This window comes from Halyomorpha halys, unplaced genomic scaffold (genome assembly GCF_000696795.3).
Source record: "Halyomorpha halys isolate HHAL.00 unplaced genomic scaffold, Hhal_1.1 Scaffold240.1, whole genome shotgun sequence".
Classification (NCBI taxonomy): domain Eukaryota; kingdom Metazoa; phylum Arthropoda; class Insecta; order Hemiptera; family Pentatomidae; genus Halyomorpha; species Halyomorpha halys.
The window spans coordinates 74,829-99,873 of NW_027115703.1; the positions used below are offsets into that span (position 1 = coordinate 74,829).

The 25,045-nt window shown below is 30.5% G+C and overlaps 1 protein-coding gene across 1 annotated transcript in view; it reads right to left on the minus strand.

Moving 5' to 3' along the window:
• The window catches only part of LOC106680073 (zinc finger SWIM domain-containing protein 5), a 120,002-nt gene that overhangs the window by 18,336 nt on the left and 76,621 nt on the right, over positions 1-25,045 (minus strand). Inside the window, exons 2-9 of the mRNA XM_014419540.3 lie at positions 13,634-13,736; positions 13,116-13,243; positions 11,100-11,243; positions 9,939-10,087; positions 7,721-7,871; positions 6,777-6,937; positions 4,491-4,654; positions 3,382-3,521 (exon numbers count right to left, since the gene is read on the minus strand). Of these exons, the coding sequence (XP_014275026.2) occupies positions 3,382-3,521; positions 4,491-4,654; positions 6,777-6,937; positions 7,721-7,871; positions 9,939-10,087; positions 11,100-11,243; positions 13,116-13,243; positions 13,634-13,736 (1,140 nt within the window). The remainder of the gene's footprint in view (positions 1-3,381; positions 3,522-4,490; positions 4,655-6,776; positions 6,938-7,720; positions 7,872-9,938; positions 10,088-11,099; positions 11,244-13,115; positions 13,244-13,633; positions 13,737-25,045) is intronic.

Genomic DNA, 25,045 nt, shown 5'->3' on the forward strand with positions numbered 1-25,045 from the left:
ATTATATCTTACGTTTTTACATTTTATACCCCTGTTATTTTACACTTATGTTTTTTCTTTTTTTCCTTTTTGTAAGTATAGTGTTTGTATCTTTTTTAGCCCTGACGAAGCCCTGCAACGTGGGGCGAAACATTGGCTCAATAAAATAGTATAATTATCTACTATTTGAGTTTTTTTTTACCGCACCCGGACCATATTCCATTAAAAAAAAAAATAGTATTCACACAGATTGAATTAACTTTGTAAATGATAATATTGACAGTGATTTAAAATAGATTTTTCAATACTTCATTTTAAAACATACTATTATGAAATTTTGGTTTATTTTCAATAATGTATGTGAAACCAAGAGAAAAAGAAGTGTTAACCTCTCTTCATTATAATTTTAGGTTTTCATTTAAAGATGCAAATGGTATCTGGCATTTGCTTGAGGCACCTAGTTTGGGAACCACTGCATTAGGCCTTTTGCCATGTTGATTTGTTCACTGGTAAAATATTGTTTTGAATTGTGAACTTTTATGACTTATAGTTTCAGAAGATGTTCAAGAAAAACAAGAATTAATAAATGTTTACAAATATTTGTTATACAATTTTTTTTCCAGATCATCTTCTAATTCAAAGACGGCCATCTATCTACACAGATAAAATGAATATTTCGAAATAATATGATTTACCAATGTGAATTTTTTTGACGTTGTGGAACAACAGCCTTCTTTAGAAACATTGATAGTAGCCGGTGTTTTTGTTTATGTGCATAAATCTACAGCCAAAGCTTATAAAACTTAATAATTCATATCAATGAAGTAACCAAAGTTTTTTAAAACTCAAAGAGCATAAAATTGTACCCAACAAATGACAAAAGTTAAAAAAGATTTAATTGATAATTAGATAATTAGCTAAGGGCATTGGCTACAGATTCCTTAGCTAGCTGTTGAACAGTAAAGATCTGTTGTTGAAATTTCACATTATAAATGATGGGAGGCCATCTTTAAAAATGTTGTCACAAGTTATAAATTTGAACTAATGTATTTTTCTATGTGCAAGTGAACTTAGATGGTCTCGATAAAGTTAGATTCAATTAAATTGACTTATATTGTAGAAAGTCGATTAAAGAGAGAATTGATCAGAAGATTATTAATTATAATTAGAAATAAAGTTAGTATACAAATGGCTAAGGTATCATTTTTTTATTTAAAATATAATTTAATTTTTTTTTTTTGTTTTGTCCATGGAATCACAGTGGGGCACGTTGTTCAGTTTGAAACAGGCTAAGTAGGCCCTGAAGCAATCATGCCCTGTAAGCAGTTGAGTGGGATAATAATCCATCTCTCTGTCTTTTCGGGATATCCATATTGTACATCGGGAATCATTTGGTGGGTCCACTGATCTTCCAGAAGATGAGACATTCCAGCATCTCTGCCACCTTTCAAGAGACTGAATTCTCTCTTTTTTGGCTAATGTAGCCCAGTGAACATAGGGCTCTTCTCATTTTGTTCGGAACATCCGCCTATGTTCATCTGCCAAAAGATCTATCAGAAGCTTATCTGCTAAGACGCAGATTTGTGCTTCCTGCGTGATTTGTGCAAAGTCCGTTATATATATTGACAATACCTTCAATATTATTCGCCTGTTCAGGGAATAGTGTTCTGACAATACTGTCTACAACATTTGATCTCGTGGGGTGCTGCATCATGTCATTGGAAAGTTTCTTAAGCGCTATTTTGTAAGGTCTACCCCTTATGCGTGTGTGTGTGTGTTTGTGTGTGTGTGCACATGTGCGTGCATGCATGTGTGTATTTTTTTTTTACGAGGGTCGGTGGAAATCTTCAAAAGACACGGATAGGCCCGTACCTATCCATGTGTGGGATTCTTACCCACTAAAACCACCACCCTACACCTGTTTCTCACCCTCTACGGGATCGCCGTTAGGCATTACATCATGGGAGTGATTGGCTGAGTGCCGCCTCATTGTTTTAGGTTATCTCCTGGTTCGCCTATCTCTCTCCTCATTTCTTAACTTCTGCATCACCTGTGCAGCAAATTGTTGGCCAACCATCCAATAATCTTGGTTAAGCAGTATAATATTGACAATATTATCTGCTGTCGGGTCTGAGCCACAAACGCGTCGGAAGTCTCTTCTTTCTTCATGAAAGTGGTGACAGAAGAAGAAAACATGTTCTGCACTCTCTTCCATTCCTGGGCACAATGGACATTCTCCAGTCTCATCGAGCTTAAACCAATACTGGTAGGCTCGGAAGCAACCATGCCCTGTGATAAACTGGGTGATATAATAATCTACGTCCCTGTGGTTCCTATTCACCCAGGCCTCGATGTTGGGCACCAGCCTGTGCGTCCACCTTCCACTGAATGCCATATTCCAGCGACGTTGCCATTTTCTTAGAGTCTTAATACTACCTTTCTTAACACATCTCTTGGAATATAGTCAGCACTATTATAAGACCAGCTCCTCTCATCTGCGATCAGCTCAATCAGTGGCATCCTGGCCACCACGCAAGCCGCTTCGTATAGGACAGTACGAAACACGCTGATCACTCTTAGCACACACCTACGATACACTGACACCATTGGTCTTCTGTAGGCCTCAGTACCCAACACATCCTTCCATATTGCAGCTGCGTAGAGCAGAATGTATGGGACCACATAGGATATCAACAGTTGGGCATTAAACATGACAGTGCGGTGGTTACTCTAGCCGCTTTATCATTCACCCGCTGGATAAACTCTCTGAACCGGAGTCTATCATCGATCCTTACCCCGAGGTAAGTCAAAGAAGGCTTGGCCTGGATCTCTTGCCTCCCCGCTCTCAAGGTTATAATACCCTCGCTTTCCTGCTACTGACGAGAAGGGCCTCTGTCTTACTGTCTGCTAGTTGCAGTGTGTGTGTGTGTGTGTGTGTTTGTTTGTTTGTGTGTGTTTGTTTGAGTGTGTTTGTTTGTTTGTGTGTGTGTTTGTTTGTGTGTGTTTGTTTGTTTGTGTGTGTGTGTGTGTGTATGTGTGTGTGTGTGCGTGTGTGTTTGTGTGTATTATAATACATAATCAGAATCTATTAAATTATATGCTAAATTTTAAATACCAAAATGATACCTTAGCCATTTGTATACTAACTTTATGTATAATTATAATTAATAATTTTACTGATAGATCTCATTCCGATCAATGCTCTCTGTATGTATCAAATTCATACTTAGATTTATATCATTATAATATTTAGTTATATAATAAAAATAGATATATAATAATAATTTATTTAGTTCACACAAAATTTATTTCACTCTCTTTCATATTTGCATACTGAAATATACTTCAACAGATGTAAAATAAGTGAATAATGAAGAATCTTAGGCAATAAGTGGTTAGTACCATGCCACAAAGGTTGTCCAAGAGAATTAAAGCTTCCAGAGAGCAATGCACTGTCAGGAACATGGCTGCAATAAGAATCACTTGAAAGAATATTTTTCAAATGCATATTGTCCCATGACATCCCTAAAGCATCCAGGGCCCTGAAAAATAAAATAATTTAATCATTTTAATTCTCATACTAATATTTAAATAACAAAGAGATAAAAATAAAGAAAAAATATTTCCATCACAGATATACTAATTTAGAACCCAACACATACAATAAAATGTATTAAAAATGTAATTATAAAGGTATAAATACTCTTATATTGTAATTTACTAGCACAAATGTAGGGATTGTAGTTATTTGTTTTACTACTCCAGTATCAGAACAAGATTTTATAATTTCCTCATTAAAATCATAAAGCCTTCAACAAACAATGATCAAAAAAACAAAATATTGAATAAAAGAGGTGGTAGCACAGTGAGAAAGGAACTATGCCCCTATCTCCCAGGCTCAGGTCAAGACCAGTTGTGGCAGATAATTATTTATTCTGTGATATCAGCCCTGGATCGATCTTCTGGTCGGGAGACTCTCCTTGAGCACAGCCTCAATAAAGTGGGTACTCTTAATTGGAGAGAACCTGGCAGTTGAGCATGAAGCAGACCAAATCAGCTCCTTGCACAAACAATAGTTCAGAAACAGTCTTCCTTGCAAAGTACTAAGCTCAAGACCATTTATGGATTATAATGGTACAGGTTTTTCATTCAAAAAATGGTAAAACTAGACAATTAATGATTAACAAACACAAATTTTAGACACCTCTTTTTATATAAATAACTAATTTGGTATTTCATAAAGAGATAAAATTTTATAATACCTTAAAAAATAAATCCAAATTCCATTAAACATTTTTTAAAATAATAATAATAGAAGTTTACTAAACTCCAGTCATATTGAATATTGCAGAGGGTACAATTAGTTAAAATAGATTTATTAGAAACTATATAGCTAATCAGCAAGTGGTGGCAAGATTGTAATATAACTGTACTTTTTAAAGACTGTTAACTGTTTTTTTAATAAAAAAATAATTACATTTATGGGAAAAAAAAAATTCATGATTAAGTACCTATGAAATATTTTCCGTGGAACATTATGGCTATGGGTTTTACTATGAGCATTTTGTACCCAGTTTTTACGTCTTGAATTAAAACCTCTATACCTATCAGCAGCTCTCTCTACACTTTCTTCATCAGAGCTACTATCTGATGAACGATGACCTTCATTAAACATCTGTAAAAATATATATATAATTTATTAAGATATTAATGCTTGGTTTTATACAAGTGATTTTTGTTTCATTTATTATATTCAGTATATTTACTCACTGAATTCATGGCATATAGCTATAATTAAAAAACAAAAAATTCTAGTTTGATGTTCTTTAATTTTGAAAGTTGACAGACACCAGTAAGTTATGGGTAAGGAACAATCTTGGCTGTGTCACATAATCATTTACAAATTACTTGAATAAAATATATAAATTTATTAAGTGGAGAAGATAGTCGGGGGTGGGGTAAACAAAAAAATCACCAATAAACAAAAAATTATTTATTTGTGCCAACGTTTTGACCTGAATTTCAGGTCTTTATCAGGAAGCTTTTGATAATGATTCTGGCTAAACTGGAACTCAGGTCAAAACTTCGGCATGAATAAATAATTTTTTGTTAATTTGTATTTTTTTTTTTTGCTGACCACACCCTTCAACCATCTTCTCCACTTATTAATCTACAGTTAATATAAAGTATACAACTATCTACACCTCAATATAAAGTTATTATCTTTTTCTTCTTTCAATTTTTAAAAAATCATATTACTGCATGTTTTGGAGAGAAAGAAAAGAATTAAGAAAATATTTTTAATATGAATTTGATGAATGACACAAATCTTCCTTGTTTAAGTGTAATAATTTACTTTATATACATCAACAACAACGTTTCGGGATTATCCCCATCTTCAGGTTGCTATAAAACCAAATTCAACAAAACATTACATATGCTTACAATATTACTAATATATTATATATTCATCAAAACTACTCATAAAATATTTTATATATAAAGTATAATTAACTCCTTATTTTGTCATTAGTGCTAATATTGAATCATATTATTGTCACTTAATAAAAAAACTTTTTATAATATCAACTATTATGCATTTTTAAGAAGAATAATTACCTACCTTGGTTTTATAGCAACCTGAAGATGGGGATAATCCCGAAACGTTGTTGATGTATATGAAATAAATTATTACACTTAAACAAGGAAGATTTGCGTCACTCACCAAATTCATATTAATTCTAGAAACTATTCCAGTAGAACATCATTAATTTAAAAATATTTTGATGAAATCTTTACTCAGTTCTTCAGTAATTCTGTTGGTATCTCATACATATACAGGATTTACTTCAGTGCCTACTAGCACTAGAAAATGTTTTAAAATTTGAAGTAAAAACTAATACTCCTTCCAATACATAGGCAACTGTTCAGAGATTGACATTTATTTAAGAGAGTAATTCTTTGGTCATAATGGCTAGAATAAAGTGGATCCTCAGTAGTAGAAAATGAATGACCATAAGCAACAAAATCTCTATTGTGATGTGTATTATGGCATAAATTGAGCAGATATGCAAGATGAGAAACCAAGCCTACTGAAACATAAAAACCATTATCTCTGAATTTTTAGCTAGCTGTGAAGAATAAGATGAGATAATTTTATATTCATACCTGAACCAATTTTTTTCTAGAAGTAGTATTAAAAATAACAATAAATCAGTCCCACAACAGCCAACTAACTGTCATGATAATAGGAAGAGGTACTGGTCTCGGATGGGGTAACTAGTGTGGCAAGATGACCTACTGATCCTTTTTGCCAAATCTTAACATCTAACTAATGGTTACCAATGTGAACTAACCTAGTGAAAATGTCAAGATTCATTTCTCAGGACTACTACAAAATAAATATTAACCACCCCTGATGGGAATCGAACCCACAACATTCTGAACCAGGCACTCTAGGAACATCACCCCAACATTCTCGGCCATCACATCCTTCAGCTAGAGGAGAAGATAACAGATTTTTGAACTTTACAGTGTTCCTAGAAAACATTGTGATCAGCATCGAGTCTCTGATTAATGCCTTGACTTATATGAGGTGCTTATTTAAAGGATAGGGAGGGGGCCTGGAAAAATCTATCATCTTTTCGTTCCTAACCTCATGTAGACTTTAATTTTCTGACATTAGAAAATTTAGTGTGCCTATCTGGACTAAAATTATGAAAAGAATGGCAAGACAGGGCTCTACCTAAAATAGTATAAATTAAAATTAAAATTTCACTGATAATTCTTCAGCTTACTCCTTCAATTTCCATTCTTGGTACAGGTTGTTGAGGACGAAAATCAGGATCTTCCAATGGACAGACATCAATTCTCGTCCATTTTTCCAACATTTGTTTCCAATGCTGTTTCTCCATCAAACTACAATGAGGATTTAAAACAATGCAGACCCATAAAGCACCTGAAATAAGAATTTGATTGTAAAAGTATAATAAAATATTTACATATACTTTAAATATTTTCAAAATCAATAAAAATAATTAGTTTAATAAATTATAAACCATCCAATTTCTGTTCCTTTGGCCTGTCTGAGATTGTACATTTTTAATTTCAACAGTCTATGTGACAACAATGAAACATCAAAGTCAGATTTGCCATAATGCATTAATCTTCACCATTAATTGTTTATGGTTTAATGAGTAATTTTCCAATCAAGTGATATGTTATTGGCCATCGTTGTTTGATATTCAGTAACCGGACCAATCTCTACAACCAGTTCCAACTGAAATTGAATTGAATTTTAGCTAGATATCTGCCAATGAAATTGCCTATTCGCACAACAGTTGGCCAAAAATCACTTACATTGCTTGCCTGATGTTTATGTTCAGATAGCTATAAGATGTATAAATCACTGTGCAATTATAATGAGCTCATTTTAATTAAACATTCTTTTCTTCTCTTTCATGAATATTTAATTTTTTTATTTTATTAATTAAATAAGTTGTTTATAGGTGTTAACTAACTTTAAGTAAGGATTTCAAATTATTTAGTTCCTAATTTACCATCTAATAATGATTAGATTAATAATAAATAATTAATTAATCCTAAAGTATTGACAAAACATTACATCCAGATCAACTCAATATGACAAAAGTAAATTGAGTTTTATTTTACTAATTTTGTATATATATAAAACAAAACAAAAATACAATATCAAATCATTATAAATTTATATTTATCATACCTAATTGATCCCATAACTGCCGACATTTATCAATCATTGGAGTTCCTTGAGATTTCCAAAGAATGAGCCTTGGATCAGATAAGAATTGTTCTGTTATTAAAGTTAGCATACGAGCACCGTTTGAATCTCTTGCTCTTAACATTTCTCTTACCTAAAAACAACAATGAATAACTAATTTAAATGAAATATATAAATTCATAGATCATCAATGATATTAGTTTTATGATTAAAAAGTAAAATAATAATCCTGTTGAATATAATAAATTCAAACATTGGTACTAGTGTTACAAACCAATATAGACCATTGAACATGAGCAGTCTGTGACACTACACCAAGCTTATGTTGGAAGCTGGTGCTTGCTTTGTCCTATAATCCCTTGTCTATATAACTGTGATGGAATGACTAAAGTGTTTCTTATTCATGAGGAGAAGATGGTTGGGGGTGCGGTCAATGAAACACAAATAAGTATGACTAACTTATTTTAATGTGCCGACGTAATTTTAACGACGTGTAAATGTAACGACGTGTTTCTTATTCAGTTTTTATTTGGTCAATTCAATTATTCATTCATAGACTCTTTAAATTCTTTAGCTTATATAATTAATAGCAATAAAAACAACATTGAGAACATAATAAAATTTGCTCTTGGTAAATTAAGGGCAAAGTATACTATTTATGAGTTTTTGCAGCCCAGTATAGCTTAAACATAACTTCCTCTTTTTATATATGAATAATTCAATAGTGTACACCATACAACCATTGAATAAAGGATATTATTGAACCAAGTATTTATGAACTCATAAGTGACTTTGAAGTGGTCAAGGTCCTGTAAAATATTCTAAAACATCACAATCTCAGGAGCAAAGCAGCTGAAAGCCTTGTAATAGAAAGAGATACAAATATAGATAATTAATTAATTGTTACCCACCAAATTTGTATGTTCAAACAAAAGGCAAGTAACATAATGAAATAATAAGTTAACAAACCAAAACTCCATAATGTTCCAAAATGGTTTCAATTGCTTATGTGTTATATTCCTACTAGAAATAGTCCAGATAAAAAATTATAAAATCATTATTGAAATTAAAGCTCTATTGGACCCTGATAGACTTCAGTAATTTTAAAGTAAATTAAGAACTATAAATTACTAAACATTGATTAATAATACTAATTTAAATATTATTTTATTATTAATTAATAATACTATTTATAAATTCAGATTAATAAAGATTAAAAAAGTGCGTTCTAGGTCAAATCACCTCCTTATAAAACCGTTGGTGTAGAAATAGTAATTCCTTTTAAAGTACTAAACCCAAGGCCCTTCATAGGTTATAGTGGTACAGGTTTTTTATTCATAAAGATGTAGTCCAACAATAGTTCTTAAAAATCATTTTTGGGTTTGAATAATTGTCTTTAATTTAATGAGAAAGCATCTAATTAGAAAATCAGAAAAATGGCTGATTTACTCTTTTTTTACTTGTGAATGAATGAATCAAAGATGGCAAGATAATCAAATCTGAATTTTATACTATTCAGAGATCTAGATCTTCAAATATCATCTAAACTCAGATTTTTGGTTAGCTGTGTCAATTAAAGTAAACAATGTTCATGTTATAATACAAGAAAGAGTTAAAGTTATTTGTATTAATAAGTAAAATATTAAGAGGAAACTTAAAAAAGGTATGGGATGGGATAGTGATTGAGAGTTCATCAATATCATCTGGCCTTTAAATATATGATGTTTTATTTTCATATAATATCCAACCAATCCTTGAGGTATTATTTTATTAGTTATTTTCCACCTCTAATTCTATTCAACCAGAATTTTAGACATTAATTGTTTAAAGTAAAACGTGAATTTATTTTCTTAGTATATTTTGAGTCATTATAAAATAGAATACCACCAGTCGGCTCTATCATATGCTACTGCTGTCAAATTTTGGATATTAAGAAACAGTTTAAGATTAGTTGCCACTCAGTTCAGCCATCTTACTTTCGGTCGTCTGGCCAAATATCGGAATAATGGTTTCATTCTGGACAAAATCCCTTTATGTTTGTCCTTTATTTATTCAAACCTTTAATTTCAAAATGATTTAAAAAACTAAAACAGAAGTTATGTTTCCAAATTTGACAAATCTTTGGGCCATGGCTGTAAGATTATTTTTATCCACATATTCAAAAAGTTGAAATACAAATAATTTTAAGGAAATAAAATACCTTAGCAAATAAAGAATTAAGTTGTTTATTAGCATTGTAATAGCTTCCTTGGGTGAGGTATGATTTGACTTGCTCACAAACTTGCTCTTCATCTAAATGCCATGTATGTTCATCATCAGCACTAGCTCCAGCTGTAGGATCAGGTGCTCCTAAAGACAAAATAGAGTGGTTAATTAAAAATTACTTTTGAAGGTTCTTATGATTTTTTTAAAAAATTCCTGAACCAAATTATTAAGATTAGTAAACATATCATTAACATTCTGTTTCATCAATTTTCATCTAACTTCCATCACTAAAATACTGAAAGAAAAACATTATAACTTTGAACATTATAAATTTGAATTGAAATAAAAAAATACATATATACATATGGTTTGTCACATTGTGCTATATGAATATCATGAATTATAGAAAATTATCATAAAGTTAAAACAAAAAGGAAGCTGAATAAAAAATGGTCTGATAGTCTCAATAAAATTATTAGGTGGAGGACACAGTCTTGGAAATAAAGCCAAGTAAGTTTAATACTTTAGAGTGGTTATAGAGCATTGGATAAGGAGTACTGGTTTTCAGTAAAAAGTAAAAAATGATTTAAATCACATGATAAATAATTTTGAATGAATAACCCTACAGTCCTTGTTTAAAGAAGTTTTCTTCAATAATTTCTTCATTTCATATTGTCATTATTTAAAAAAAAAAAAAAACTATCATATTTTTTCTTGAAAAATAAATTATAACATGAAATGACATATTTATTATGAAAATAGTAAATTACAACATGAAATAAATACAAAATTTCTCAAGCTTAAGTCAATTACATATCACATTAAATTCTGGAAGAACAAGAGTGTCTCTCAGCGTACAAAATTACTGCTTTAAGCATCCAAAACATGGAGGGTCATCAAAAATAATATGGAAAAATTTCAAGTATTTGTTCATAGATGCTTGAGGAAAATACTTGACATCCAATGGCTTGAAATGATTTCAAATAAAGAACTGGGACAGAGGATTAAACTCAGGAGATGAACTTTCATAAGAAAAACAAATGGAAAATGGATTGGTCACATTCTATGGAAACATGCATTTGATTATAGACAAATATTAGGTATATTATTTATCTATTTTGGAGTAAATATAATATTAAATAATTTTATTATATACCTGCTATTTGATTTATTTCAGATCTCTGTTGTAGAATTTCATCAGCTAATTTTTGAGCTGTAGGTAAAACTTCAGTATGATGTTCTGATATCAAGTATTGCACAAACTTTTGAAGCTGTTGTCGGTCCATTTGCAGCAAAGTTTCTAAATAAACATAGATTATAATTTTAAAAAATATACTGTAGTGCCCTTTCTTGATTATTTTTTAAGTTTTTTGTCGTTAAGAACATACATAAAGATGTATCCATATAGATGTTGATAACTTATTTTTAAAAAAATAAAATAAAATAAATGAATGGAATATGGTCTGGGTGCGGTAAAAAAAAACCCAAATAGTAGATAATTATACTATTTTATTGAGCCTAATAGGAGGCTTAAAAAAAATTTTTTTTTTTTTTGTATTTTGTCTGTTTTTACTTAGTGTTGTTAATTGTGTAATTATGTAGTTATTAGGTTAGAGTAACATGAATTTAAATTTTGTACATCCGATTTTAATAAGTTTTATACAATTTTAAGTAATAAACAATTGGAATAGTTAGTAATCATAAATTACACTACATACTTATAGTTTTATGAACTAAAAAATTGTTTTTTTTCTCATTGTAGGGCATGACTATGCGAACAATAAAGTTGTGAAACACCGCCTAAATTAAGTTGTATAATTGATAAAAAAAAAATAAGATTGTAATATAATTTTTATTTAATAATTGGAATATGTTTCTTAAAAATGAAATTTATAAAATATAAATATTGAGTAAACAAAAAAAAAAAAAAACTACACTTTAACAAAATTAGGTTTATTGCAAAGTTCAAAATTTACACAAGGTGTTGAAAAGTCGATACCCTTTTTTTTTCTTGAGATTAGAGTTTCAAAATAAAAGTTGGTAGGTATTAGTTATGATAAATGAAGTTTCTTTGTTTCAGGAAGTAGACCTTATCTTCTCAGCACACTTTACTCTGGAAAATCTAGCAAAATGAAAGCCAACAAAAACTCACAAAGTGGTATATAAAGTACAACCTGTTCTCCTATTGAAGAAGAAAGTAAGGAAAGCCTATAAAATGCCTAAAAAACAAAATGATGTCTCTTGCCCAGGAATTGATTGAAAGGAATGGTCCGTCAAGCGAAAAGAGCATTAAGGGATAAGTGTGGTAAAAGCCTCAATGAACTATGAGAGTACTTAGTATTAATGAATTCTGGCACAAAGTAAAGACATTAAGAAGGAAAAGAAGTAGGCCAGTGAGATATATCTAGCACTGAACTGGCACACCATAAAGTAAGCACCTTAAAGCATATATTAAGCACTAAAGTGTTTTATTCTGTTACCAGAAAATAAATATGGGATGCTTTGAAACCATGAAATGTGATAGGTGATCTTATCACAACTATGAAATCATTAGGAAGCAAAAGGAGTTGTGAGGATCCATGGAAAGGAATCCAAAGGTTGAAGTCCCCTCTTATTTATCATATTTATGGATGAAATCCATAAAATTTGTAAATGATGTGTTGCTTGTTTGATAAAGAGGCAATGGAACTTGAGGAATATTATGATTCAATGCTCATAGTATGCCGATAATATTGTACTGACTAAAGATTCCAAAAAACAAGTTGTAGCAAGCCCTTGTAGAATGAGAGGTAGAGCTTCTCTGGATAGGACTATTAGCACTTTTAAGAGCAAGATCTTAGTTTTGTCAAGAGATGATCTTGAAGCCATCCCAGAATTTCCTACCAGGAGTTTAAACAAGAGATAAGAGATGAGATAGAAGAAAGCCAAAAGCCTTCAAGAAATGAGACATGGCTGGACTGGATTGAGCCCTCTTGAAGTTAGGAATGGTATAAAAAGGAAGACAAAGATGAAGAAACATGTACTTGCAGCTTCAAACATGTAGCTTTGTAATAATTATTGGTGAAATTCCTAACTCAAAACTATTATTTATCTTTTTATTCAACTATATACAATCAAATATTATCAAAATTTGCATGAATATTAATTATTTCAATAAATGATAAAAACAAACCTGATATAGGAACCCGAAGTCTAACGATGTCAGCATTTCTGATTCTATAGAGTGATAAAGCCACAACATGTTCACACCAAAATATATCTCTTGTATCACAACTGCAGGTAACAGAAGTTATTTTGCATCTAAAAAGTAAGTTTTGGATTATTTAAAATGCAAGTAACACCTATATTTTCCACATAATCGAAAAGTTACTAAGCTTTAGAATGTTTAAAAAACATAGAAACATAGGAGTAGATACAAACTGCCTTTAACTCATATGAAAAGAATATTTTACTTTATTGAACACATTTTTGAATTTAAGTCCAACAACTAATAGGTTCAATAATTTTAATATAAATTTATTGAATAACTATTTTAAAAAAGTATTATTTTGTAAATATTATTTATATTAATTACTATACCAATAATTAGAAGCTTTTCAAACATAGAATTTTAATTTTAACACAAAGAAAACAACTTATAATGCTACTGAACAATTAGGTAATCAGTAAAAAAACATAATTATATATTACCTGTCAAAACTCACTGAAACTTTAAATTTCTTGTCACCATCATGACTGTATGGTATAGGACTATTACCTCTGCTATTGCTGACTACACCACTTAAATGGAAACCTGAAACAATAAAACAATCTTTAATTTGGAAAGAGGACACTTCAAAATGTTAATATTTTTAACCTACGATTTTACATATGCAGGATGGATTACCAAATTGAAAATAATTACCAATCTTTTGTCACTAACTTTTGTTAATATTTACTGTAGATTTTACACTCTCCCAGCCAACATTAGGATGAATGACTGACTAAGGTGGGCAAAATGTATAGGGTTTTAGAAAATTTAGGAAATGAAGTCTTGATTACAGATATGCTTTGCATTGGGGAATACACATGAATTCACTGGTTATTATAAAATCTGGATAAAGTTATCAATAGAGGAATGTTTTTAGATATTTATATTTAAGATTATCTTAATTATGCTCACAATTTTAGAAATAGTGCTAGAGCAATTCAAATCATTTTTTGCTTTAGTAATATTAATTTTAATTGGCTTTTTTATGTAAGAGCAGAGAATTGTGATGTTTTCGGTTTCGAATTGAGTTAGTAAACATTACAGGAAAAATAAATTGAACAGATAACTGAGCATTAATGAAACTTAGGTCATATCTTCATTTTGGTAATAAAAACTGAGACCTGCATAGTCTTGAAATAAATCGAGTAGCGTATAGTTCTTATGATTCTAAATCGAATAAGACCATTCCCATGATGATAGAATCGATATTTTCAATTTTGAGGTCGAATAACACAAAAAAAAATTAATAACACAAAATACTTCGAACTGCGAAAATTGTGATAAAACATTTTATTTTGAAAGATTGTTTAACTGAAAATACCGTATAAATACTATTTGAACAGGACAATTTTCCAAAAACGTTTTGGAAAAGGGTTAACTTTAGAAAAAGTCGTTTGTCGTTGGGAAATTTTAAATTTTGTTGCTTCCAAAAAAGAAATACATTTTCGTACTGACTTTCTGAAAGGTTCTGTTTTAAGTTTGCAAATGTAAATGAAGGAAAGAAGAGAAGTGGTTTGTAAAAGTTTATATCTAAGAAAAAAATTATATAGAAAAGGTTACGTGGGACAAAGGCAATTAGCCTGCATTTTTAAGATTTGAAAAAAGAAAGTGACATCAATATGAAGGTATCCTTGAGAATGGCCTGAGGGTCAAAACGTTGGAAAAGTTGTAAAGAATAAAGTTGAGAGAAAAAAGGATCAAATTTGTTTTAAATTAAGAAAAAAAATAATAATAATAAATAAATAAAAGGTACGAATATTTCACCAGAAAACATTTCAAAAGTAAAATAGAAATGTAGTGTACTCGTTTTGCAGTCATAATCAAAATCTCTAAATTTCTCAACAAAAACCGGCTTTTTATGAAATTTACCCTCATCTAGAAAACCTCTGGAAAGTGGACCTTTCTAAATAACGTTTATGAGCAAAATGTTTAACTACAAGTTTCGTAGGCTTTCAAATATTAAATCGCCCAACTTTATGGGTTTTAAAAATATTAGAAGAAGTGACAAAACCTCCCAATCATATTTCAAGACGAAGTCCCTCGTACTAGGTATAATAATTTATTTTAAAATAATACTATACAATACTTGCTAAGGGTCGCATTGGTAACAACATAAGTCTAGGATTGTGAATTTCAATGTGATTACATTATGTTTTTATAAGGTGGTTTAGATACAACTCAACACAGATCAGTTATTTCGTCTAACACAATGCTAAATCAAGGTACTAGGTACAGTTTTTAAACTTCATTTAAAGTCTTTAAATCAATTAAACTTCTTAACGCTTTCATAAAACCTATCAACGAGCTTTTCCATACAAACATCAAATGTTTCTCCAAAGACTGTTAATGGACTAACTACCCGCAAGAGATTTTTATTGGTAATAGAAACCGCAACGTTGAAGATAATAAACTATATTTTCTTCATTATACATCAATCTGTATGTCTTTAATTTGCAGTAAAATGTGAACACAAACTGCAGATTTTTTAGAAAACATTTATGAACATTATAACAATAGCGGTCAACACCGAAGAGTAAGATTTAAGTGACTACATCCGTAATGGGAAAATTCATACTTGAACCTAATTTCTCCAACATGACACGTTCAAAGCTTTCAAACATACTGTCTACAAAACACGCAGTAATGAGTTAGTACAAAACACCTTTGTTTGGGGAAAATGTCCTCCCTCACATTTGAATAGAATTCAAGATGAATAGGAAAATGCTGCCACCTAGTGGGGGGGGGGGGAAAGAAGTAGGCTAAGTACCCTTGGAGAGTGAAGAGGTAACTCAGAGAAGTGAACACAGGCTACCTAGAGCATCTGATAGTCAACTATTTCTCAGGATGAGCGAATAGGTTAATAACACCGCCAGGCAGGGAACGAAATCAGGATGAGGGAACTAGAGAACACAGCACAAGAACAAGTCCTCACTATAAATCAACATCAAGTAATTGTAATCTAATTCATTAATGCAATCAACTATCAAAATTAATAACTAACACAGTAATACAAATTGTAATCATCTTTGGCAAACCATAATCAATCGTCATTAATCTTCCAAAAATAGAGGCATTTATTTTGTTCATCAAAGTTATAATTTATTCCTAATCAGTCCACGTCTTAAACCAGCCATACCAGCATATAAAAACTAATTTGGGTAATATCCTCCAACTTTTACTCTGGGCAATACCTAAACTAAACAGCCTTCGTCTATGTTTCTTTCTCGGCTTCATTCTAGGATTCTTTCCATAGGATACCGAACAAAAGTAATTAGATCTTCCGTTTTAAAGTATTCTTTTGTTTGTATATATTTTAAGAGAGTTTTTATTTTATTTTATTTTTTTTTTATTATTTTTTTTTTTTTATTTTTTTTTATTTTAGTATGTATGTGATCATTTATCAATATTACCTATTGCCCACAACTGTGTGGCAGATTGTAATATCTATCAATAAATAAATCTCTTCTTCTCTTCGTTTTAAAGTGACATGCATGAACAAACGCTTTCACAACCATGCTTAAAATTTACATCGCTACCACGCGACAAAAGTATGTACAGTCATTGTACATTACTGTACAATTTTGGCTTGGACTTAGTTGAACTTGTAAGACGATATGCTTGCTTTAGCTAGTTTTTGTCTTACCCACAATCAGCTGCGTTCCTCCCTTTAGCACTACTCTTTATTATTTCCCCTCACTTAATTCTTTAGCAAGTTTTGAAAAAATCCGATATGAACATTTCTAGTATTGATTTGTATACAATAATGGATGCTGAAATAGTATAGAAGTATGGTACCTTTATTTTCTCACCATATGTGAATTAAGTTTGGCTTTTCTTTCTAATTATATTCGGAATTTATCAGCATTGAATGTTCGTATCATACAATTTCTTACATAACGTGTTTACTAAGTATATAGGGATGTTGTGCATATTAAGTAAGTAACGATTATTCAATGGTCAATCAGAAACTATGATATTGGCAGGTGATACGGAGACCAGATATGTTCAGCATTGAAGATTCGAAATCATTGAGCAACTGATTTCTTCAATATTTTAAAAATAAATTTAAAAGAAAATGGAGTGCAAGTTCCAGAAATAAACCTAGTAAAATTATATCATAAAAATTTTCAGGATAACCAAAATTCGGTTTATATCATATCCCGATGATTCATCGCAGCCACATTTAGAGTACAACACAAATTCGCGGAGGCACGGAACATTTTCTGGCACCTTTAACATTCTAGAAGCCGTTATGTCACGTAAATCAAACTAATTTTCGCCACTTTCTCCGAAATACCATTTCGTTTTAGCTATTTTGAAGCAATAATGGGAGGGTAGAACAAAACTCTCTTTTACTAATTCGTTTCTAATTTGATTATATAGATATTTTTATAAGTTCGTACCTACTAATTTTTCGCAGTTCGACTCGAGTTAGATTTAAGGTTTGGCCGTTTCTAGGCGCTAAAAGTTTTTACCGTCTTCCCTTTATTCATCAAGAAGTCAGTTACTCAATAATTTTGAATCTTCAATGCTTAACAGTTCTGTTTTCTGTTTCACCTGCCAATATCAGAGTTCTCCGACAAGTAAATTACCACTGAATAATTATTATTTACTTAATAAGCCCACTAAATACTTAATAGAAACGTAAGAAATAATATGTTACAAATATTCGTCTCTGTATAAATCTGAACATACTGATCCTTATTAGCCGCAATCAATATATACAAAGAGAATTAATCTATGTTACAAAAAATAAACAGCATACACGTTGCTTTATTATTCTAACTATTTTTTAAAAAATAAAAAATAAATAAGGTTTGATCTTAGAGGCATCTAAAATGTAGAAGTAGCAACTAAGGAAACTTAAGACACGTTTGTAAAAAGAAGATTGAATTTAAGAGGTATAGGAAAAAGATAAACTTAAAGAAATCAGACTCGAAGAACCAATGGAAAACAAAATATAGGGGGAAAGGAAATAAAATTAAAATTAATGAAAAAGAGTTTAAAGAAGCCGAAAAAAAAAATTAATAAATTTTGAAAAAGATAATAAAGCAGATCATCATGACGTAGATTCAAAAGCTCATGATAAAAGACTATAATGGCACAAATGCTCTTCGAGGAGTATGGTGTCGATAGACTAATAACGTTGAAAAAGCAGTAACAGGACAGAGCCAGCAGAGAATGACATTCGGAATGAACAGTCCAGATTAAGCTCCTGATCACAAAGACAAAGATTAATCATCGGGACCTGTAGTTCAACGATATATCCTCTATTAACCTGGATATTGATCTTAAACACGTTTTAAAACATGGGAAAGAGTTGTCTACTAAAGTTGTCAAAGATATTTACGAAGAAATTTACTTCTTGGGCAAAATTTTGTTACATTTTATTAACTACGGAAGCATAAATATATATCTGAAAAATAAATCGTACATTATACAAGATGAAAAAATCTGCAATGTCTGTAAACAATATATATTTAACAGCCTACACCATCTTCTTCTCCAGTGCCCATCATCCAATGTATATAGACAGAGGTACCTGCAGCAACATGTATCCGATTCACCTCCTTATGTTAATGTAGAGAACATTCTCAATATAGACAGTATAGAGAAAGTGAATTATATATATTTATTTTTATTATTTGTAGCCAATATGTACTCTATTCCCGAAATGATACTATCCCTTACCAATTGAATGGTTATTCTCAGTATTTTTTTATCATTAGCGTATATGTATATATGTCACAATATCACAAGAGGAGATCATAACACAAAATGAAAAGCCAATCCTTCCCCGCCGAACCCGCCTCGCTAAGACCCCGGGGAGCGACGGTCCTATTATTTAAATATTAGCTTAAAACAGAAAGGAGAAACTTTAAGATAGTTTGATCGAGCAATATTTAAAAAACGCTTGAAATTGAAAAGCGGCATGTTCATGTTAGTTTTATTATGAGTTTGTATTTATTTTATATTGCTTGGTATATATATATTGATAATTAATTCATAAATGAAGTAAAATTATGTTTCTAATATCAGATAACCTATGTATATTATAAAAAGAGTTTAAGATTTAAAATTTTTTGAATTATTTTACAAGAAGTTATGTTCTTTAACAAATAAATAAAAATAATAAAGTACGGAAACATTTGAAGGCTTGAATTTGACAGTTCTTCATGGACTATGTACTTATCTTTGAAGTAGTCGTAGTTTATCGTACTACGAATTGAGAATTTTGTTGAAGTCGAAAAATTTTTTTTTTTTAAAGCGTGGAAGATTGTGTTATATCGGTGCAGTAGGTTGGGTAACTGCGACAAGGCAGTGCTAGTACATAATTTTATATTTAGTAACTTTTTATTTTCTTACTGGGATTTTAAAAGTTTGTAAATAGAGATAACAGTTCATAGTAAGAGTTTTAATGTAATACATAATTTTTGAATCTTATATTGTTGGTCAGAGATATTTTTTTTAAAAATAGAAATAAGCGTTTAATATTTTCCTGTTTCTTAGTACATACAAATTAATACTAACGAGAATAACACTCAAAATAATGGAAAAAAAAACAAAACTGTTTTGAATAATTAAATCTAAAAATATATTAGCGAATTGTAAAGACAATATTTAAATTTTTTTTTTTTATAAGCATAATTAAATATTAATTTTTACTAAGAACATATATTGATATAATTTTATTTGTAAATTATATACATTTTAAATAGAACAAAATTTAGCAAAAAAAAAAAGTACGTGTATCTCAAGATTTCAGTAGGCTTTGCGAACTTAATCTGATTTCAAACCTGTGGGCCGAAAGGCGTTTTACCATACCCTCTGTATAATTGTAACTACGCACATATAATGAAGTTGAAATAATTAATAACCAAAGCAGTAGAATTAATCAAGTATAGTCAAAGTGTCGACATTACAATGAATTCCCGACCGTAAAAAATTATCGACGTATTCCTTAATTCAGACTAGTAGACACGCTAAAGATATAAGCCAATAACCTCTGAATTTTACATGATTTTTAATGTTTGCCGAACAAAGTTTGTTTGCCAGCCAAACTGGTCTAAGCCAATTACCATTAAATTGTCCATAGCTATATAAATATTTTATTAGTAAACAATTTCTATAATTGTATTCCCTCCTGGAGACTTAGTATTATTTTAAATTATTGTTTCTGTAAAAGTATGGCATTACAAATTATGAATTGACCGTGGTGTAAAGTGGTATAACAGCGTCGTCTCAGTTATTTTTAATTTTGTTAGACGTATCAAATCAAAATTAGTAAAAATAAAATTGTTTTACGTAATGAAAGAAACTTACTAGTGAAATGTTATTCGAATAAAAACTTGTTTAATTAACTATTTTTTTTCTTTTTATGTCTACTAAAGGTGACAAAACAAGACATATTGTTTTACTTTAAAGGAGATAACATAATATTAATATCCGAAGAATAAAAAAAAGAAAGGGAATTAATAATGATAACAAAAACTCTGGTGCGATCTCCTTAATTTTTGGCCTGATTTCCTCTTTGTCCTTAACCAATAGTTACGGTCCAGAATTAATACCTTTAATGATCAAAATTCGCCTTAATAAATTTCTAATTTTTATACTGATTTTTCCCAACAAAATTCCACCTAAACTTTTCCAAACACACTATGTTCTTTGTTGCCACACCAAGTTGAAATGGCTTCATCCTACTTTCCGATGGCAATACCTCCTTCGTGTTCCTTAGAACTAAAAAATGATCCTAGGCCAATGTACATCAATTCAATATAATTGTTCTTTGGGAAATTCTGTCCTAGAATGAACTTCAAACCATTTTTCATTCAAATCACTAACTTATTGTTCTGGGATTCTTCTTCAGCAGTTAATCCTAATCGGTGATTCGCGGCCATAGTATGAACCTCAAGAACCTAGGATGGGATGGTTTTGGCAGTACTTTTTTTATGAGGAAGTATGTCAATTCAGTAGAATTAAAGTAATCCAAAATGCTTAATTCTTACCTGAACTTTTAGTGCTAGCTAAACAGTTTCAACTGGAAAATAAATTATTTAAGAGCTTAGAATGCACTTTCAAGCAACATAATTATCAAATATTTTTCACGAAGGACCCTTCTCCTTTGTACTAAGTCAGAAGTGGGGTTGGGCCGCGTATGGTCCAAATTCTAGCTTAGTAGGCCGCAGAATTCTGCGAGTTGTGAACTATTGTTCTACAGCAATGTTTCCTAAACTTTCAACATCAGTGTACCCCGCTCAAAAATAAATAATTGTCTAACCTTTAATAAGAATCAAAATATGTTTGTTTTCCTTTTAAAGTACATAAACGAATGAACGATAAATAAAAAAAGAAAATTCGTTCATTTTAAAATTTATATAAACGTTAAATATTGAAATTTCATTATTTGCTGTTTTTGAGTTTCTTTTGAGTTTTTTTTTAGTTCAACCAGAGATCTAAAAGCGCAAAAATAGTGTTCCTGGACGCCACGGATACGGACATGCACAAAACTACACATACACAGTCATAACAAGACCTTGACAAATGCAACACCTAATTGCACCTCCTTAAGTTAAAACCCGGTGGATTCCAAACCCCTTCAAACTCTTCCGGCACCCCAAGGTACACGCGTATCAAACTTTGGGAACCAATGTTCTACTGGAATATTACGTCCTTATTTACCTTCCGATTTCAGAAAAGAGGTTTTTGATCCAGGACGATCTTTAACCAATCAGGGGTCAGGGTGTAACAAAAACCAAAAACTACGAACAATACTAGAAAAGCTAAGAGGACATTATTTAAACTAGAGTGCTTCAGTGCTAATATTATTCAATATTAGCACTAATGACAAAATAGGAGATAATTATACGTTATAAATAAAATATTTTTATCAGCAACTTGAAGATGGGAGATATTCCCGAAACGTTGTTGTTGATTATTTGAAATAAATTATCACAACTAAACAAGGAAGATTTGTGTCATTCACCAAATTCAATTCAATATATTATCTATTTAAGTTTGGAGTCACACATGGTACATTCTTCACAATACTGTTTATACCTACGCAACCTTTCTTTTTTTCTTTAACAATGTTTCATTTTTATCATCCTTACTAGTCCCCCGAAACGGCATTATATAACTTAACAAGACATACCTGATATATCTACATCACGGATATATGATGTATTATTATTAAAATCGTCGAAACTAATTTCACTGATATCTGTAATAGTTTTTAATTTTATTAATAGTCTTCAGTTCTTCAGTTTTGTGTTTAATCATCACATTTTCTGAAAGGGTGCAAGATGTACTAGTACAAGAGCCGGGGTGAAAAAAATGCAGTTATTTCACCCCAATGTTTTATTACTCTAATGAGAACTATGTATAATTACTAGTCAAAATTGGTATGTGGCAAGTATACGTAGGGGAATAAAAAATGGCGACTGTTTCAAAACGTTAAAAAAAAATTACTTTTTCATTCGGAGCTCTATATCTTGAAAACTACTAACACCACTAAAATACCTAAGAGAACATCATTTAAAGTAGAGTAAATTTGCTAAAATATAAGACCTAATGGAGCTATTTACGTTCAATAGTTCTCAAGATATAACTTTTTAAAAAGTAACATTTCATAAAAATGTACTGAAAGATTAGAAGTTGGTGAATTTTTTTAAAAATATCTATATTTCAAAAACATTTGACGTACAAATGTCTATTAGCAATCGAATTAAAGCTTCTTCAATGTACAATGAAGTAGTTCCTGACATTTATCTTCGTAAGAGTAGTAGTTTTCATGATATTTACTAAAATAAATTGATTTATTGCTGTTTGCACAATAAGTTTTATTTATGAAAAAACATCATTCGACGTACATATGTCATCCAGCACTCAAATTAAAGTTAGTTAAATTTACTATAAAATAGTTTATAACGTTTATCTCTGCAGGGGTTGTAGTTTTTATGATATTTGAAAAAACAAATTCACAAATTGTTGATTTCTAGTTGTTCGGATACAATATTTGAATTTTCAAAAAAAAAGTATCTATGGAACCATAAGACGAACATATGTCAGCCAGCACTCACAAGAATGTAGTAACTTCACTTATTTTAAATTAGCTTATGTTACTGATCTTTGTAGGGGTTATACTTTGGAATATAAATCTTGTATATGAACATTTGTCCGAATCACTATAAATCAGTTTATTTTATGAAATATCATGAAAACTACTACTCGTACGAAGATAAATGTCATAAACTACATTATAGTCCATAAAATTAGCTTTAATTTAAGTGCTAATAGACATCTGTAAGTCTCATAGTTCCTGAGATATAGATTTCTCAAAATAAATTAGCTCTCTCTATCTATATATCTCGAATACAATTGAATGTAAATAGCTTTATTGGGTCAAATATTTTAGCAAATTTATTCTACTTTAAATGATGTTCTCTTAGGTTTTCTAGTGCTGTTCGCAGTTTTAAAGATATAGAGTTCCGAATGAAAAAAAAATTTTTTTGTTTAACGTTTTGGAACAATTGCCATTTCTCATTCTCCCCTTGGCAGACACATCAATTTAGACTAGTAATTATACATAGTTTTCATTAAAGTAATCAAAAACTGGGGTTTGATAACTGCCTGTTTTCTCCTCTTGGACTCTTGTACAATAGGAAACCATGGTGGATAGGGGCTTCGTCGCTCGGTGGAACTGACATATTTGAATTTTATTTCATTGACTGGATACAAAATCATTGCACCAGAACTCGCCTTTCTAGGTTTAAGGACTTCAATACAGGTTCTGTGCGGGATGATAAGATGGCGGTTGCATTAGACAATCTTGGGGAAAAGATATCAGGATTCGTAGGAACAAAAACAGATTTATAGGACAGAATCTCAAGACACTGCTTTGTGGAACATCGACCTCAACTAGATAACAATTGATAAATTCCTTACAGTTAATTACTACAAGATTAGAGATGCAAGATGCAGGAACGAGAGATTAAGTGGACGGGTTCAGCTTGAAAACTAAGCCATTGCAAAGCTGACTAAAACGTTGAAATCTAGCCTGAAATTCGAATATTACTTTCAAAAAAAGTTTGTGTCCCTTTGAAGATAGCTAGTTAACGACATCGAATAAATCTCTATTTTAAAAAGCTCTGTCATAATAATTTTTTAAGTCTAAAATTGGCGTTAATGGAAGGATAAAATAAAAGAAAATAAGCCTTCATTTATATTTAATTATATCTCCTATATGTATGGTTTTGAATAAACAATATTAGGGGTATTCATGATATTGTGTTAAATGTAAAATGTTTTACCATGTTAAATGTTATAAGTATAGCATTGTGAGCAGCCCTATTTAAAGTAATGTTAAATGATAAATGTATAAGAGCTCCTAGCGGATTTTCTGAGCAAATTGTTTAGAAACCTTTTCCAAAACGTCATGTTATTGTTTACTTCAAAGTTTTAATTACAGTAATTTATTACAATATGCCTAAATTAAGTGAAAAGTAGAAGTTTAATGGTTTGGCTACTGATTATATTTTTTAAAAAGTCCATAACACAAAACAAAAGAAAAAGAAACACAAACGACGAGTAAGTAACCTAACACAACAAATAAAACGGTGACAAGTTCAGCTGATCTGTTTCGTGACGTCATTCTCCATTCAAAAGACCTAGTAACAGACTCTCAGCCATGTTACATGGTATATCGTTTTAACATGGTAAAAGAAGGAAATATTTCACCATTTAACATAAGTTTTCCTATTTAACACGCTTTAACATGTTAAACTAAAGATCATGACTACCCCTAATATTCGATCTCTCTCCAACGTTTAAAAATCTAAGGCAAAACTTTTTTT